General features: G+C 40.4%; 1 protein-coding gene across 1 annotated transcript in view; it reads right to left on the bottom strand.

Moving 5' to 3' along the window:
- Window positions 1-14,178, bottom strand: part of LOC131572571 (receptor-type tyrosine-protein phosphatase R-like) — a 146,943-nt gene that overhangs the window by 41,469 nt on the left and 91,296 nt on the right. The window contains exon 8 of the mRNA XM_058825820.1: window positions 12,616-12,878. Coding sequence (XP_058681803.1) covers window positions 12,616-12,878 — 263 coding nt within the window. The remainder of the gene's footprint in view (window positions 1-12,615; window positions 12,879-14,178) is intronic.

Here is a 14,178-nt window from a genome sequence, read left to right as displayed (position 1 = left end):
GATATTGCCAAGCTGTGCAGTCCCATTTAGGGCTGATGAGGAACTGACAGGTAAGTGATCTGGAGCTCTTTTCTACAGAGCTCCTTAGATCTCCTGAAGTCCATGGCCCTGGACTGCCTGCCTTCATGAGAGACATTCCTATAGAGGGCTGCATAAGCAGGGCTCTAGAACAGGGAAATGCATCTGTACCTGTGCCCAGAGATGAAGGCCAGAGCACAGGCTTTCTGATCTACTCTTTCTTACACATACCATCAGTGAATGTGAATAGATTATAAATTTCAGAGTGAAATAATAACAATTGCTTCAGATTCACAATCCTCTATTAGCAAAAGATTTATGGCATTTAGAAAATTAAACAGCTTGATTTAAATTTACTTCTCTGAATTTGAATAAAGGAGGGAAAAGTGAGGATCCTGAAAAGAGTAGTATTCCTCTAAATGCACATTACATTATGAAATAAAGAGAAAGAAGTCACATCTGAAAGATAAACTGAAATCACTCCCACCCTGACCTCCACCCCATCTATCTCAGCACAAACGCTTCCAACACACAGGGCTTCATATGGCTAATGATGTAATATAGGTCAGCCTAAAATACATTGAAGGCAGTAATGCAGAAATATGAACATAAATTTGGTGTAAAGCCTCTGTAAAGCCAAAGGTTGACCAGTATCTTGTTTTCAATAGAAAGAGGAGGTTTAGGGAAAGAATGCAAGAACAAAGCAAGAAGGAATGATCAATTACTTAATTAATAGTTACTTAATTTCAGTGTATTCTCCATCTTCTGGCAATCTGTACTTTAGGAATGTCCTGAACCAAAGGGTGTTTCCCCATCTTTGTGCCTGGTGTTTCCTTTCTGTAGTTTTTCCTTCAGACAATGTTCATAGCCCACCTTTTGACCTCTGCACTGACCCAGGATGATGAGCTCTATAGCTGGGAGCCAGGCAACAGTGAACACTATACAGGGGACTAGAGTGGTATTTAAACCATCTTCATCTGTAAAAATCCTTGTGTTGAAGCAGAAAACATTTATTTTATTATAATCTTATCAGTAAATTTCAAATGCAGTCTCTGTAACTACAGGATTAATTAATTAATTAATTAAGGATTAATTACAATACCAGCTTTCTGCTTTTCACAATGCTGTCTTATTTTGCAAACCTATTCAGTATTGTACTCTGTGGGCCAAACTCTCTTCCCAGATACGTCTATAAATCCACTGAGGCCAAACAAGCTAAACAGAGTCTGAAGTGAAACAAGCCCATGCAAATTGCATTTTTTATCCATTGTGTACTTTTCTGACATTCTGATTGTTTTCCTTCTCTTCTTGTAAGACTCTGCATTTAGATCCACTATCAAATCCAGGGAAAGGAACTGAAAGCCTCTGGACTATGTATGCAGAAGTCTCCCAGGGGAATTTTTTATGACTCAGGAAGGATTTGAGACATCTCAAAAACAGGAGATGCCGCTGTCAGGGGATGGTGGGAAGCAGAAGAGCCAACCCTGGCAGAGGAGAAAACTCAGCTGCCCCTGCCTAGCACTATCCCCATCTCTTGCTGGCAGCAGTTTTCCAGGGAGCTGCCATTGGTTATCCTGAAGCACTGGGACTGAATTCCCAAGAGAAACACTGTACTTAACGACATTTTTCTGTGTGGGAATTATATACACTACTTCCCTTTCTGATGCCTATCGCATATTTGAGTGGTCATTTGAAGTTGCTGTGTTCTGTTTTGCTCCTGTTATCAAATCACAGTATTAACATAACAAGGATAATTATAGATACCATAAATTAGTAACAATACTCTCTGTTTGTTAAGCATCAAAGTATATTGTTTGATAGAGAACATAAGGAAAGTCCCTGTCCCAGAAAGAAACATCACTTTTGTAGCTTGTTACAGACTCCCCTGGTTAGAGAAATGAATGGAGAGTTCAAAGCCAAGGTATTTCATGAAGCTAGGCACTGATCTGCAATACCATATTGGATCACTTAACCAATTCATGCCCCACTTGTCTTAGTATGAAAATCACAAAAAGAGTTCCTTAAATGTCTTGGAAACTCAGCTAAGGTTCAAAGCAAAACCAAATGGGTGCATCAGTTTGGATGTGATGATATCAAAGCAGACAAATAACTCTAGCAAGAGCCTGGCTGAAATGTCACATGGAATCAGCTCTGCCTCTGGGCAGTATTTCTTTGGCTGAGCCATTCTCATGGTATACTTTGGGCATCCTCATCTCTGCTATGATGCTATTGCTTCTCTGTTTCCAGAGGCATGTCTGATTGTATGCATTTACTACCGTGTCTGATGTCTAGAATGTATGTCTCTTGGATAGAGGAACATTTTTGTGTACATATGGATGGAGTCTTGCACAGAGGGATTCTGATCTGTGACCAAGGCTCTCAGGTACTGAGACAATGCTAAAGAGAATTTCCAGCAAGAGTTGAGAAGTACTCCGGCCCACAGATTTACATGCAGTATTCTTTAAGCAAAGTTGTATGTGTAAACAGGAGATATTTCTGCTAGCTAACAATGTTAAGCTTTCTGTACATACTAGCTCTAACTATGCAAGAGATCTCTGGGAAATATCCAGAACTGGATTTTTCAAAAAAAGAAGTAGTATAATTAGTCAACTCTCATAAGTTTGAAGAGTTCTCCTAGCACTGCATAGAAGTAAAGTTAATTATGATTGCACTCAAAGAAGAGATTCATGGCCTGGACTGTTAACTGATGGATACAAGATATGCTGGATGTAAGCACTGCCCAGCACATGGCATCTTGCAATTCAAAGAAATACTCAGATATCTTACGTTGCAGTTTTGAAGGCACTTTGATTTTTTGGGTTTGTTTCTTTAACTGTTTTCTCTGTCTGTTCCTAACATTTTAAATTAAGGGGAACTGAACTTAGTTCCGCTTCAGGCTGCCCTGTAAAAGTAAAGTCATGAACAGAGATAAATGCATTTCAAAACAAGAGGAAAGGTGAATATCTTTGTTTTAACTTGAAGCATTAGTCTTTTTCAGGAATTAATGGGGACACTCAAGGAAACTTTTCTATACAAACCCCAAATGCGAAAAATCAACCTTCCTTCTAAATATCTAAACTCTGTATATCTGATATGAATGGTTCCTCCTACACTGTTTTGCTGAAACTAGTACTTGTGGGTACAAGTCAAGGGCTCAGGAGATATTTCCTGCTTACAAACCAATCTCATAAAAAAGCTGGTGCTTTTTCCAACCAACCATTGTGAAAAGGTGATATATTAGGTTGCAAATGTCACAGATGGACACATCCTGCCAAGAGCTGAGACGAGATGCTCAGAGCATTCAAGTCGAGCTAATGTGCATCTCCTCACTTTCCCAGATGTCCCACTCTGCCTGCACATTATGACAGCTGGTGAAGCAGTCACAGAAACCATGCCTGGATGGTCAAGCACAGAAACAAATTAGAGGCAGAGAGGAGCTGAGGAAATCAGTCACTGGAAAGCTGCATCAGAGTTTAACCCTCTGATCCCCAAATAGCACTTAAAGATCCAAAACTGCTGCTGAAAAAGACAAGGAGATCACTCACAACTCAAGTTACTCATGTGCTCAGGGCAAAACCAGTCCCTGTAAATTCCAAGTTCAAGAGGCACTTAAATAATAACATAGATATTTTCCCTTGTGTGACTTTTCAAAAGATCAGCTGGACAAATCACTGCAAACCCACCAAAACTGTCTACCAGATGGCAGCCACTGATTAATTTGTCTTAACTTAAGCCAAAAAGGAAGAAAATGTGATGGGTGGAGCCGTAAAGACAAGCACAATCAACATCCGACCAAATAGGGTTTCCTGTCACCTTGGGAACGACACTGATTGGCACTGCGGTTTCCTGTGTACAAGCTAAAACCAGTAGCAACTGGAGTAACAAGAATAAATGCCAGATAAGAGACCTGGGAATACAATAAAATTATTATAAAATTCCTGACTAAACCCCAGAGGACAGTAAAGGTAAAACCAAGGGCAGCATATGCTAAACAGAACATATCCCTGTACATGAGAGCAGAGGGCCATGAAGCTGCATCAGAAGAATTTCAGAAAAAAGGGTAGGCTAATTTGCCTAAATTAACCACTCCCAAAAGTGAGAGTCATGTGCTTTGGAAAGCTTATTTCTTTGCAAGGAAAGAAAAAAGGGATGTGGGACAATTCAAAGCAGAGATGGAAACAGGAGTGGAAACCTATCATCTACCCACACTAATCTGAAGTAATTTTAAGATGTGCCACAGACACGAGGAAATGGACTGTGGGTGTAAGTTTGGGCATTGGTACATAGTTATTTGCATTTTTTTATTTAGATTATAACTCCCACAGAGTTTTGCTTCCAAAAGCTCTAAACACAACCAAAACAGCTTCTCAAACAGCCAGGAGTCAAATAGTTAAAAAGTGGGTTTTAGAGGGTCTTTGTTAGGCTGGTAACTGAGTTCACTTCCTCTCCAGAGAAAGGGGACAATTCACATTCCTGCCCTCTTCCTACACTGCAGATAAGCAAAGATGTCTGTAATACGTTGGACAGATATTCATGCAATTCAAAGATCTGGCACTTGCAGAAAGTTTTTAGAGTTACTGTGCACTCACAGAAATGCTCCACAAATGCAGGTTGGAGGCACAGCATTATTCTCTCTCAAGTGAAGAATCCATGTGCCAACACCGACCTTGCAGGCATTGAGCAGGAGACAATCAAAGCTGGATCCCATCTCAAGTTCCCCATTACTTAGAGTAGTTTCTCCCACCTCAGTAGCCCAAGTTTACAGTCCTTGCCTTTACTCTTCACTCAGACTGCAAGTGCCAGCAGTCAGTGTGGCTTTCCAGCTAGTTGAGATGGCCTGAGGAGGAGGGAAGCCACAATGCAGGGCTTCAGGGAGACCCTGAACTGAAAAACAATTACCTAAAAGGCCATAAGTAATTGCCAACAATCAAGATTGCTCTCCTTGTATCAGCTGCTACACCCACTTCATGTGCAAGCTACACGTTGGAAAAAAAAAAAATCAAAGTGCCAGGAAAACAATCCCAGGCACTGAATGACAGTGCTACATACCAATCATTGCAGCCCTGGCTTGTTTTTAGCATTTGACAACAAGAGCACTCCAAAGCAATTTAAGGTTTGGGAACAAGCACATGCACAAACTATTCCCAGGAGGCAGTCTGCATCCAGTCCCTGCTTCTCTGGAGGCAAAGAAAGCTTAGCAGTATGGACACAAACCAACTTCTGCTACACAGCCTTAGTGCTGTAAGTGTATCTGAATACACCAAATTTGTAAGTGGATGCCCCAACCCTGGAGGTGTTCATGGTCAGGTTGGATGGGATTTTGAGCAACCTGACCAAGTGGAAGGTGTCCTTGCTCTTGGCAGTGGGGCTGAAACTAGATCTTCTTCAAAGTCCCTTCCAACACAAGCCATTTTATGATTCTGTGATCTTACAGACCAGGATGGAATATAGGTGGCAAATGAGAGAAATGTATTTTTAGGTCTTTCAGAAACTGGGGGGGATGGGGGTGGGGGGGTGGGAGTGGGTTTGAATTGTATCCTCTCACTCTTTAAATGGTGTCAAGAAATAGTAGCAAGTAGGAATGTTACTGCACCTCAGATTAAGGTTCTCATCTTTGCTGCATCTCTTCAGATGAACACAATATCCAGCCATCCTCAATCCAGTGGTGAGGAATATGTCTGGAGATTTATGTGCCATGCCCAAAGTGCTCTAAGGAGTTGGTAGAAGAGACAGATCAGAGCACAGAAATTCTTGCCTCCCACCTCAAACTCAGTTTACTGGTCCCTGGTGCTTTGCAAATTCCTTCTGATAGGCTGTCACCATAAAACTATTCCACAGCTTGTACTTTTGTGTTGGCACATAGCTTTGCTTAGAACAATTACACTGACATTTCCCTAACACAATCCCTACAATTTAAATTAAGAATGCAGAAAGCATATTCAGCACCACACAATGGGGAAAATTTATCCTCCAAATCTATGAAAAGCTACTGTATTGTAGTCAGGAAATCCAAGGCCCCTTCCTGTAAATATATTAAGTTCCCATGTTTGTGCAATAAACTACAAAATCTGGCATGTTTACAGTAGCCTAACTGCAAGGTGCTACCCTCTGAGTGTTACTTGAAATTCTTACTCACAATGAATGGCTTTGTAAAATGATAACGGATAAGCAACATCATAACTGTATTTGCAGCAATTGTGCTCTATGATCTAAAAATCAGAACAGAGACAGAGAGAACTGCTGGAAATTTTTCTCAGAGCAGAGATGTGGTTAAACAGTGATATCCTGAGGTGCAGCTAAGGTTATATTAATGAAGAAAAGAGCATATGAGGTTCTTTACTCCAGCTCCAACGTTTCTTATGAGGTTTTATCCAGTATACTGTATTGTTAAGATAATGATTCATTTTAATGAATACTGCCTTTCTAAAATGAGGAAAACAGGTATTAGAGTTAGTTTTTGTGATAATTGTCATCCACAGTATTTGTCATCCAGATGGCAAATTACAGTGTACAGAAATTGCCTAAGAGGCTGGAGCTATAGTTTAATAATTTGTGTGTCTATGCAGAATGACTAATAAAAAAGAATAGTTTTCAACATTAGGAGCAATTTTTTTTCCACCTCCAAACCTGAAGCTCAAATTATACAAGATTTTCTTTGTAAAGGTGTAAAATACAAGATGTTTCTGAGGAAGGATGCTGAAGACAGAAAGAGAATAATAACTGCTCTCATTATTTGTGTGTGAATCTTTTGCTAATACATTCCTGTTTAAAAATTTACCTTTTGGCACTGAGTTCCATAGACTCCTATGGGTTATCTGTATCTTTTTTTAAGATTATAAAAAACATATTGCCTTTCTTTCCCACTAGAATATCTCTCTTTCTCATGTTACAAGGAAGCGGACAGAGACGTGGTGCATTATAATTCACATTATATTAACTGTTATTTCACTATACTTACAGGGAGCTGTACTCACTGCATGTCTATTGAATAATTCTCAGAACTGGAGAAAGAATTCTGCTGCCAATTTACAGGGATCTTCAGGATGGTAAGAGAAATCTCACTGGGTAGAGTCTATTAACTGTGGCATAGGATTTTTATAGTATTGTTCTGCTTTGTGTGGAAAAGTAACATCACACAGAGTTTTCAGTCAGAGTTCAAGCCAAACTTCACTCATCTGTTCTGTTTGTGGAGAGCAATAATTGATTGATCCAGGTGATTGTCTCCATAGTGTTCTCTATTCTGATGCCTACTGATTTTCTGTAGAGGCTGCAGACTTGGCTGCACATTCTGATGTGAATGATGCCCATGAGCAGCCCTCTCCCCTCCAAGTTTTGCTCTTGCCGGCTCTTCCCTTTCACAGAGTATCTTCTATTTTCCTGTATCACAGCTGTGCCTCCATACCATTGAATAATTATTTTATTTCACATTTTAAAATGGTTTATTATTTCACTTATCTGCCAGCTTTTTGCTTTATTTGTTAAACTCTTTTTCTAATGTCATCTTCACTCTCTTGTGTATATTTGCAGAGAAAAATAATCAGCACAAGGCACACATAAAATACTATCTGTTCTGAATAAGAGCCCTGTAAATCCCTGGCATCCTGATATGTGAACATGAAGAGCTCTTCCTTTTAGACAGAATAATTTTCTGATGAATATGTAACAGACTAAGAAAACACATAGTTGTGATTTTTCCCTCTGATTATTAAAATATAATAGCCAGTTTTAGGTCTTTGTTGCTAGAATGGAATAAAAATGCTTGAGAAAATTTTCCAAAGCACTGTTTGTTTTCAACACACGAGAGATATTTTCCACATTTTCTTTTCTTCCATGTATCTTTGTAACTAATTTGAACAAAACATCATACTGTCCACTAGTTAGTTGAAATGCAGTTGTCTTAGTCACAAATAACACAGGAACTAAAACTCACAGCTGCAGTGGTCACAGAAAATGTAAACCCAGTTGTGATACTGTGTTGGTGTGGTAACATTTATATTTATATCTACCATGACTGTGATTTAACAACTCACTGCTTTTACTAAGAATTTTCAATGCTTGATATGTCAGAATGAAATCCAAAATATCACATTCCACTTCACCAGATTCTGCTTTTGGCTAGGACCACTCACATCAAGATGAATTTTGGGCAACAAACAGAATAAGAGGAAACCTTACTCAGCTGAAGGAAGAAGTAGATATTATTTATATAAACCTATAAAAGCCTAAGTAGAAAAGTAAACACTGATGCAATATTCATAGATGTGCTCACAGGACAGAAAACAATTATTTACATCCGAAAGTCAGGCATCGGCACTGTGATATTGTGACAGCTCATCACTGAAGACATCCACAGGAGAAAAGTAGCTCTCCTGCTCCTTTGGTCAGCCATACAACAGTGTGGGTCACCAGTGGAGAAGGTCTTTGCTGCAAAGGAGCAGCAGTTGTGAACACATGAAAATAGAGCAACTTCAAAGCATTCTGCACTGAGTGATCCAGAGGATGCATGGAGGCTGTGAAGAAATAGCCCTTCACTTGTGTGCCAAAGTAGTTTTAATAGAAAGGGTTCAGTGCCTATTTGTTCTGACTTCCCTCTCACCTCCACCCCTTCAGTCCACCCTCTGCTGTTGGCCATCACAGTTCCACCCTTTCCAAACTACATGCTGCACGTAAGCACACATCCCAGATCAGCATCTAGGAAAATCATAGAATCAGAGAACAGACTGAGTTGGAAAAGACCCTTAGAAGTCATCTAGTCCCACTCATTTTCCATGGATAAGGACAGCTTCAATTAGAATAGGCTGTTTAAAGCCCCATTCAACCTGACCTCAAATGTTCAAAAACTTTTTCCTCATATCTAATTTAAATCTAGCCTCCTTCAGTTTGAAGCCATTGTCCTATTGCAACACGCCCTATGAGAAAGTCTGTCTCCATCTTTCTTATAGGCCCCCTGCAAGTATCAAAAGGGTGCAATAAGGTCTCCTCAGAGCCTTCTCTTCTCCAGCCTGACCAATCCCAACTCTCTCAGCCTGTCCTAATAGGAGAGGTGCACCAGCCATCTGACCATTTTCATTGCCTTCCTTGCTCTATCATCAACATCATTCTCGTGTTGGGGACACTGGAGCTGAATGCAGTTCTCCAGGTGAGAGCGCAGCATGGGAGCAGTATCACCTCCTGCAGCCCCTGGGCCAGTTAGCATCCTGCCAGTGTGACCCTCTTCCCTCCTCCAGGAGCTGCAGCTCAGGGATAACAGCGCTGCCAGCCGGCTCTAGGTGTCACTCTCCCCGCACTCTGCACAGCCGCATCCAGCAAAGCATCGCCGCGTGTGCCCATGTGGCACAAAATCTGCACCATCCCACACATTTGATACGGCAAATAATCTGCCGGGAAGCTGTCTTACAGAAAGAGCTGAGTAAAAGCATTTCCAGATACACAAAAAAATATGTTCATGCACTTGGCTCTGGTATTCAGACGCACAATACGTTTTAAGAAGCTGGACAAACTCCCAGAAATATTTTTATCCGTGCACAGTAGTCCATTAACAATTTGTTTGCCTCTGTGCTGGCCAATGCTATTTTAAACAAAAAATGGTAAAGTTCAGAGAGCCAGAGGCTGATGTGGTGTTTTGTGAAAACTCAGTTCCACTACATTTTTGCACTTAGATCATAGAATCATAGAATGGTTTGGGATGGAAGGGACCTTTAAAGGTCATGTAGTCCCATTCCCCTGCCATGGGCAGAGATGGCTTCAACTAGATCAGGTTGCTCAGAGCCCTTTCCAACCTGACCATGAATGTTTCCAGGGATGTGGCATCTGCCACCCCTCTGGCACACTGTGCCAGTGTTTCATTCTCTTTGCAAAATATTGTCTTCCTTATATCTAATCTAAATCTACCCTCCTTTAGTTTAAAATCATTACTCATTGTCCTGACAAGGGTATGTTCCTCAAAGCAGCAACTAGTGTGCAAAGCAGGGAGAGCCTGAGAGGCAAGCATAAAATCATGGAATAGTTTGGTCTAGAAGGGATCTTTTAAGGGCATCTAATCAAACCCCACTGCCGCAATGAGCAGGGACATCTTCAACTAGATCAGGTTGCATTATCCAACTTTTCTGTCCCATGCTTCAGAGAGACTGTCACAGACTTCCCACTCGGGTGCACAGCTCACTACTGCTCAAAGAGAAATAATGAACCATGGCCCAAACCACAGACAGTTTGGTCTGGATCATACTAGGCATTTCATGACTACGGATCACTCTTAAGGAATCAAACCAGGGAGTGTCTGGATAGTTAGAAGATACTGCTCAGGAACCACTGTCAAGCCATGTGACCAAAGGAATTTCCATGCTAAGTTTGTCAAGGAGCTCCCATATTCACTCTAGCCTGCCAAGAGCTTCTTCCCCTGGCAGAAATCAAAATCAGAATAGCAAAAACTATTGAAAAGGTGCCCCAAAGGTGCTCCATGAGCAGGATGGGACCTCCAGGCTTGATTCACTCCATACGAACTGAAGAAGAGCTGCCATTAGACTGTTTTGAGTATGGTTTGCTACTCCCTGCAGTATGCAGATCCATGCTCTAAAGTCCACTTCTCTCACATGTAATGAGGATGGCCCAAGGCTGTCTAGTGCAAGGAGTTTTTGGGGCAGAAAGGTGGGGAGGAGTTTTAAACTGACCACTTACCTAGTCACTAGATAAAATTTGAGGCATGACGTGTCAGCATGTTATTACTTTTTGCTTCCAACACTGAGTGTAAGAATGCACACAACTTTATTCATAGTAAAGGCTATAGTAAATAAATAAAAAATATACATTGTAATAGCTGCTTATGTCAGAGGAACAGAAGATAAACTATTCCCTAAAGTTCTCTCCCTCATATCCCAGACCTTTGTACACTGAGCTTGAAATAAACCACCATTTCTTAGGAGTGGACTTGGGCTGACAGAGTCTGTGTTAAACATAAAGAACTGCACAATGGGATGTTATCACAATGGATTTCACTTTCTCACAATGGTCTATTAGTGTTCTTTTACAGTAGAAATTGAAGTGCTCAATTCCCTCAACTTCTTTTTCCTTAGTAATAACCTAAATGTCTGGTTTATTTGATCAAACATCAGGTTTAGTTCTCTCTTTATATCTCAGCTCTCCATTTTTTCATACCTGACTCAGAACTTTGTCCTTCCAAAGGATGTAATTAGGTTTAGGAGAATTAAATGCAGAGTTCCTATATATGGTGGAAATTAATATCTTAAATGAATTGTTTATACTTTCTTTGTTTCAGAAATGGGAATGTTTATTCTCCTTATGTACAAAAAGTTTCTTCTCCTTAAGTACAAAATCCCTCTACAAACTCCCTTCCCTCAATCCCTCTCAACTACTGCATATGCTACGTTAGGGACTAAGTATTGTAAATAAGATATGTGATTCCCATGCTTATGGGCTTTATTTTTAGAGCTTTGTGGAATGAGAGAAACTATCAACATTTATTTACTTGCTTCCTCCATTCCTTTTTTTTTTTCTGCAGTGATATCACTACATATTTTGTGGCAGCTCTGCCTTTAAGCCTCTTTTACTCACAGAAGAATCAATCCCCTGCCCTGAGCTCTGTCTGTCATAAATCCATTGATAAAATCTCTGTCATTGATATCCCCCTGGTTCAAGCTGAATCAGGGTTACAGCTCAGCTGAGAGTCCTCACAGATGAGGCTCTGCTTGGTCTCCACATGGCGTCTGCTCTTTCATTTGTCGTCTGTGCAGGGGCAGGAGAGTTCAGTTGCACAGCTGCATGCTATGTGAGCTATTCAGAGCACTGATGCTTTATGAAAGCAGCCTGCAGCCATCAGACAAGAAATTATACAGGTTTCTAACAGAGGAGAGACAGATGTCAGTGTGCATTCTCCTGTGGGAAGAATAACTAGTTTTATAAAAAGAGCACTGGCCCAGATTTTGAAAGGTACAATGAGTGGCAGGGTTTAGTGCCCAAGTATTTCTGAGGAACTGCACATAAGAGTTGGCTCCATTACTCATCACTTTTTCCTTTTTATAAAGCCTGTTGACTTTTCACTGCATCCTGACCATCATGGAAAGCTGCATTTAAGAAGAAAATTTATCTAAAGGTGATAACGGAAACACTGTATGAGATCGCTAAATGCACTCGGTAAAAATACTTCCTCTTTCTATGTTTTCCAGGTGCTAGACACTCCCTGAGAATGAGAATGTCCTTTGCTGGCAATACATAACCAGCCCTTGGACTGTCTTCCAGGATCTCCAGGATTAAAACAGGCAAAAATCAATGAAAAATGAAAAATTATTTCTTTGGAGTAATTGTTGGAAACAGGAAGAATATAATCAGCAAAAAGAATACCACTAATGCAGTTAATCTCAGCCCAAATGGGAACATTTTCATATGACCCGAATCTTTGGTCATACGTAAAAAAAGGAAAGGAGAGAATACCTGTGAGATAGATGTTAACACACCAAAATCCCACTTCTCAGATGTCTGTATGGCAAAGTCTCACATTCATTGACAGAAGAGAAACATATGAAATCATGAAGCATAAGTATAAAAAAGTAGAATGAATCCTGAGCACACCAGGCACCATCCTACCTTTCCTGGAGTCCCACAGGTTTCATTCTGAAAGGAGATGGACTGGCACACAGGGGAGGTTTGAGTTCAGGAACACATTGGCCTTGAGGGTCCACTACAACATTGATAACCTTTGGAGCCTGTTGAGGCTGCACCATGCTGTTGGTGGTCTTATACTCAGTCTGAGATGTCTGCAGGGGAAGTGGTGAGAGGTGGATCTCCTGCTTCTTTTCCTTCTCTTGCCTTAGTGACAACTGGATCTTCTCCTTTAATCTGTACAGAACCTACAGAAACAAAGAGGACAGCTCAATCTCAATTGCCTGGTAAATTAGGCAAGGAAGGTATTGCAAATGCTGGATAAGACTGCTATACGTGGCTTTCATTCCTTGAAGGTAAGTCACAAGTTGTGTTACAACAAGGATTTCTCACAAGATAAATATTTCCAATACATAAACTGCAGAGTGTACACATGGGCAGTAGGGATTTTAACACTGAGTCAGTACTTACTTGTAACACCTGCAGTAGTATTATTGAAAGAGCAAATAACACAGAAGACATTGGGAAGAAGGAAGTACTGATAAATAGAGTAACATTAGAAGAAATTTTAAGCATTTTAACACAAGAGAGACAATGGTACAAAGCAAAATAGATGTTTATGACTTAGCCAGATACAAGTCTCTAACTACAACAGCCTCAATTTGTTTTAGAGCAGATGTTCTTAAAAACCCTTTCTCATCTGGCATGGAGCTGAGGGTCCAACAGAGTAATTTGACTAGGTCACTTTGGTAATGGTAGGCTGTTACTACACTGAAATACTTCTCCAGGTAGGGATAGGCTACAATATCCTCAGAGAAACGTTAACTATTCTGAAATACAGCTGAAGTGATGAGTGGCAAATGAAGTTATTTAACCATCTGTTCAGAAAAGCATGCTTTACAATCACCAAGAAATTGACTTCTGAATACATTGTAGTACCAAGATTATCTATCCACCTATTGCTTATGAATGCAGACATCAGATATGTGCAACAAAAGCAGAAGTTGTACTGATCTTCTTCCATCAAACTCTACGCTAATGTTGCTGAACTCTGGCTTGGTGAGGTCAAGCAGATAGCTTGTGCTCAGTAATGTCACTCCAGAGGTACCCATGTTACACCTGTTTAACACATCTTATTTCCTTGGAGGGCAATGCAAAAAACAGTTTCTGAGCCATAGCTGTTCCATTTTCAAAACATGCCTTACAAGCTATGAAATTTATGAGAAATGTAATTATTGCATGTGGAGATGGAAGGCACTTACACAGTTTTTGAAGGTGTCTGCAGATACCATTGTATTTTCCACTTTGCTCTATCGGTTCCTGTAAAGCATTTGATTTGGATCCTTGTGTAAGACAAAACCTAGACCAGAGCATTTTTTCTCTGCAAGTCAGAAGCTCTTTGAGAGCTGTTGCCCTGCTAGCACCACATAAAGATCTATCACTCCATAGCTTTCCAGTGATGACTGGATATATCTGATGGGTTTGTTTGTTCAAGGATTAGTATTAGAGGTTTAGCTGAGAACTGACCTAATGTCATTAGCAATACAC

Source organism: Poecile atricapillus, chromosome Z (assembly GCF_030490865.1).
Source record: "Poecile atricapillus isolate bPoeAtr1 chromosome Z, bPoeAtr1.hap1, whole genome shotgun sequence".
Lineage (NCBI taxonomy): Eukaryota > Metazoa > Chordata > Aves > Passeriformes > Paridae > Poecile > Poecile atricapillus.
This window is presented reverse-complemented; position numbering and strand designations above follow the sequence as displayed.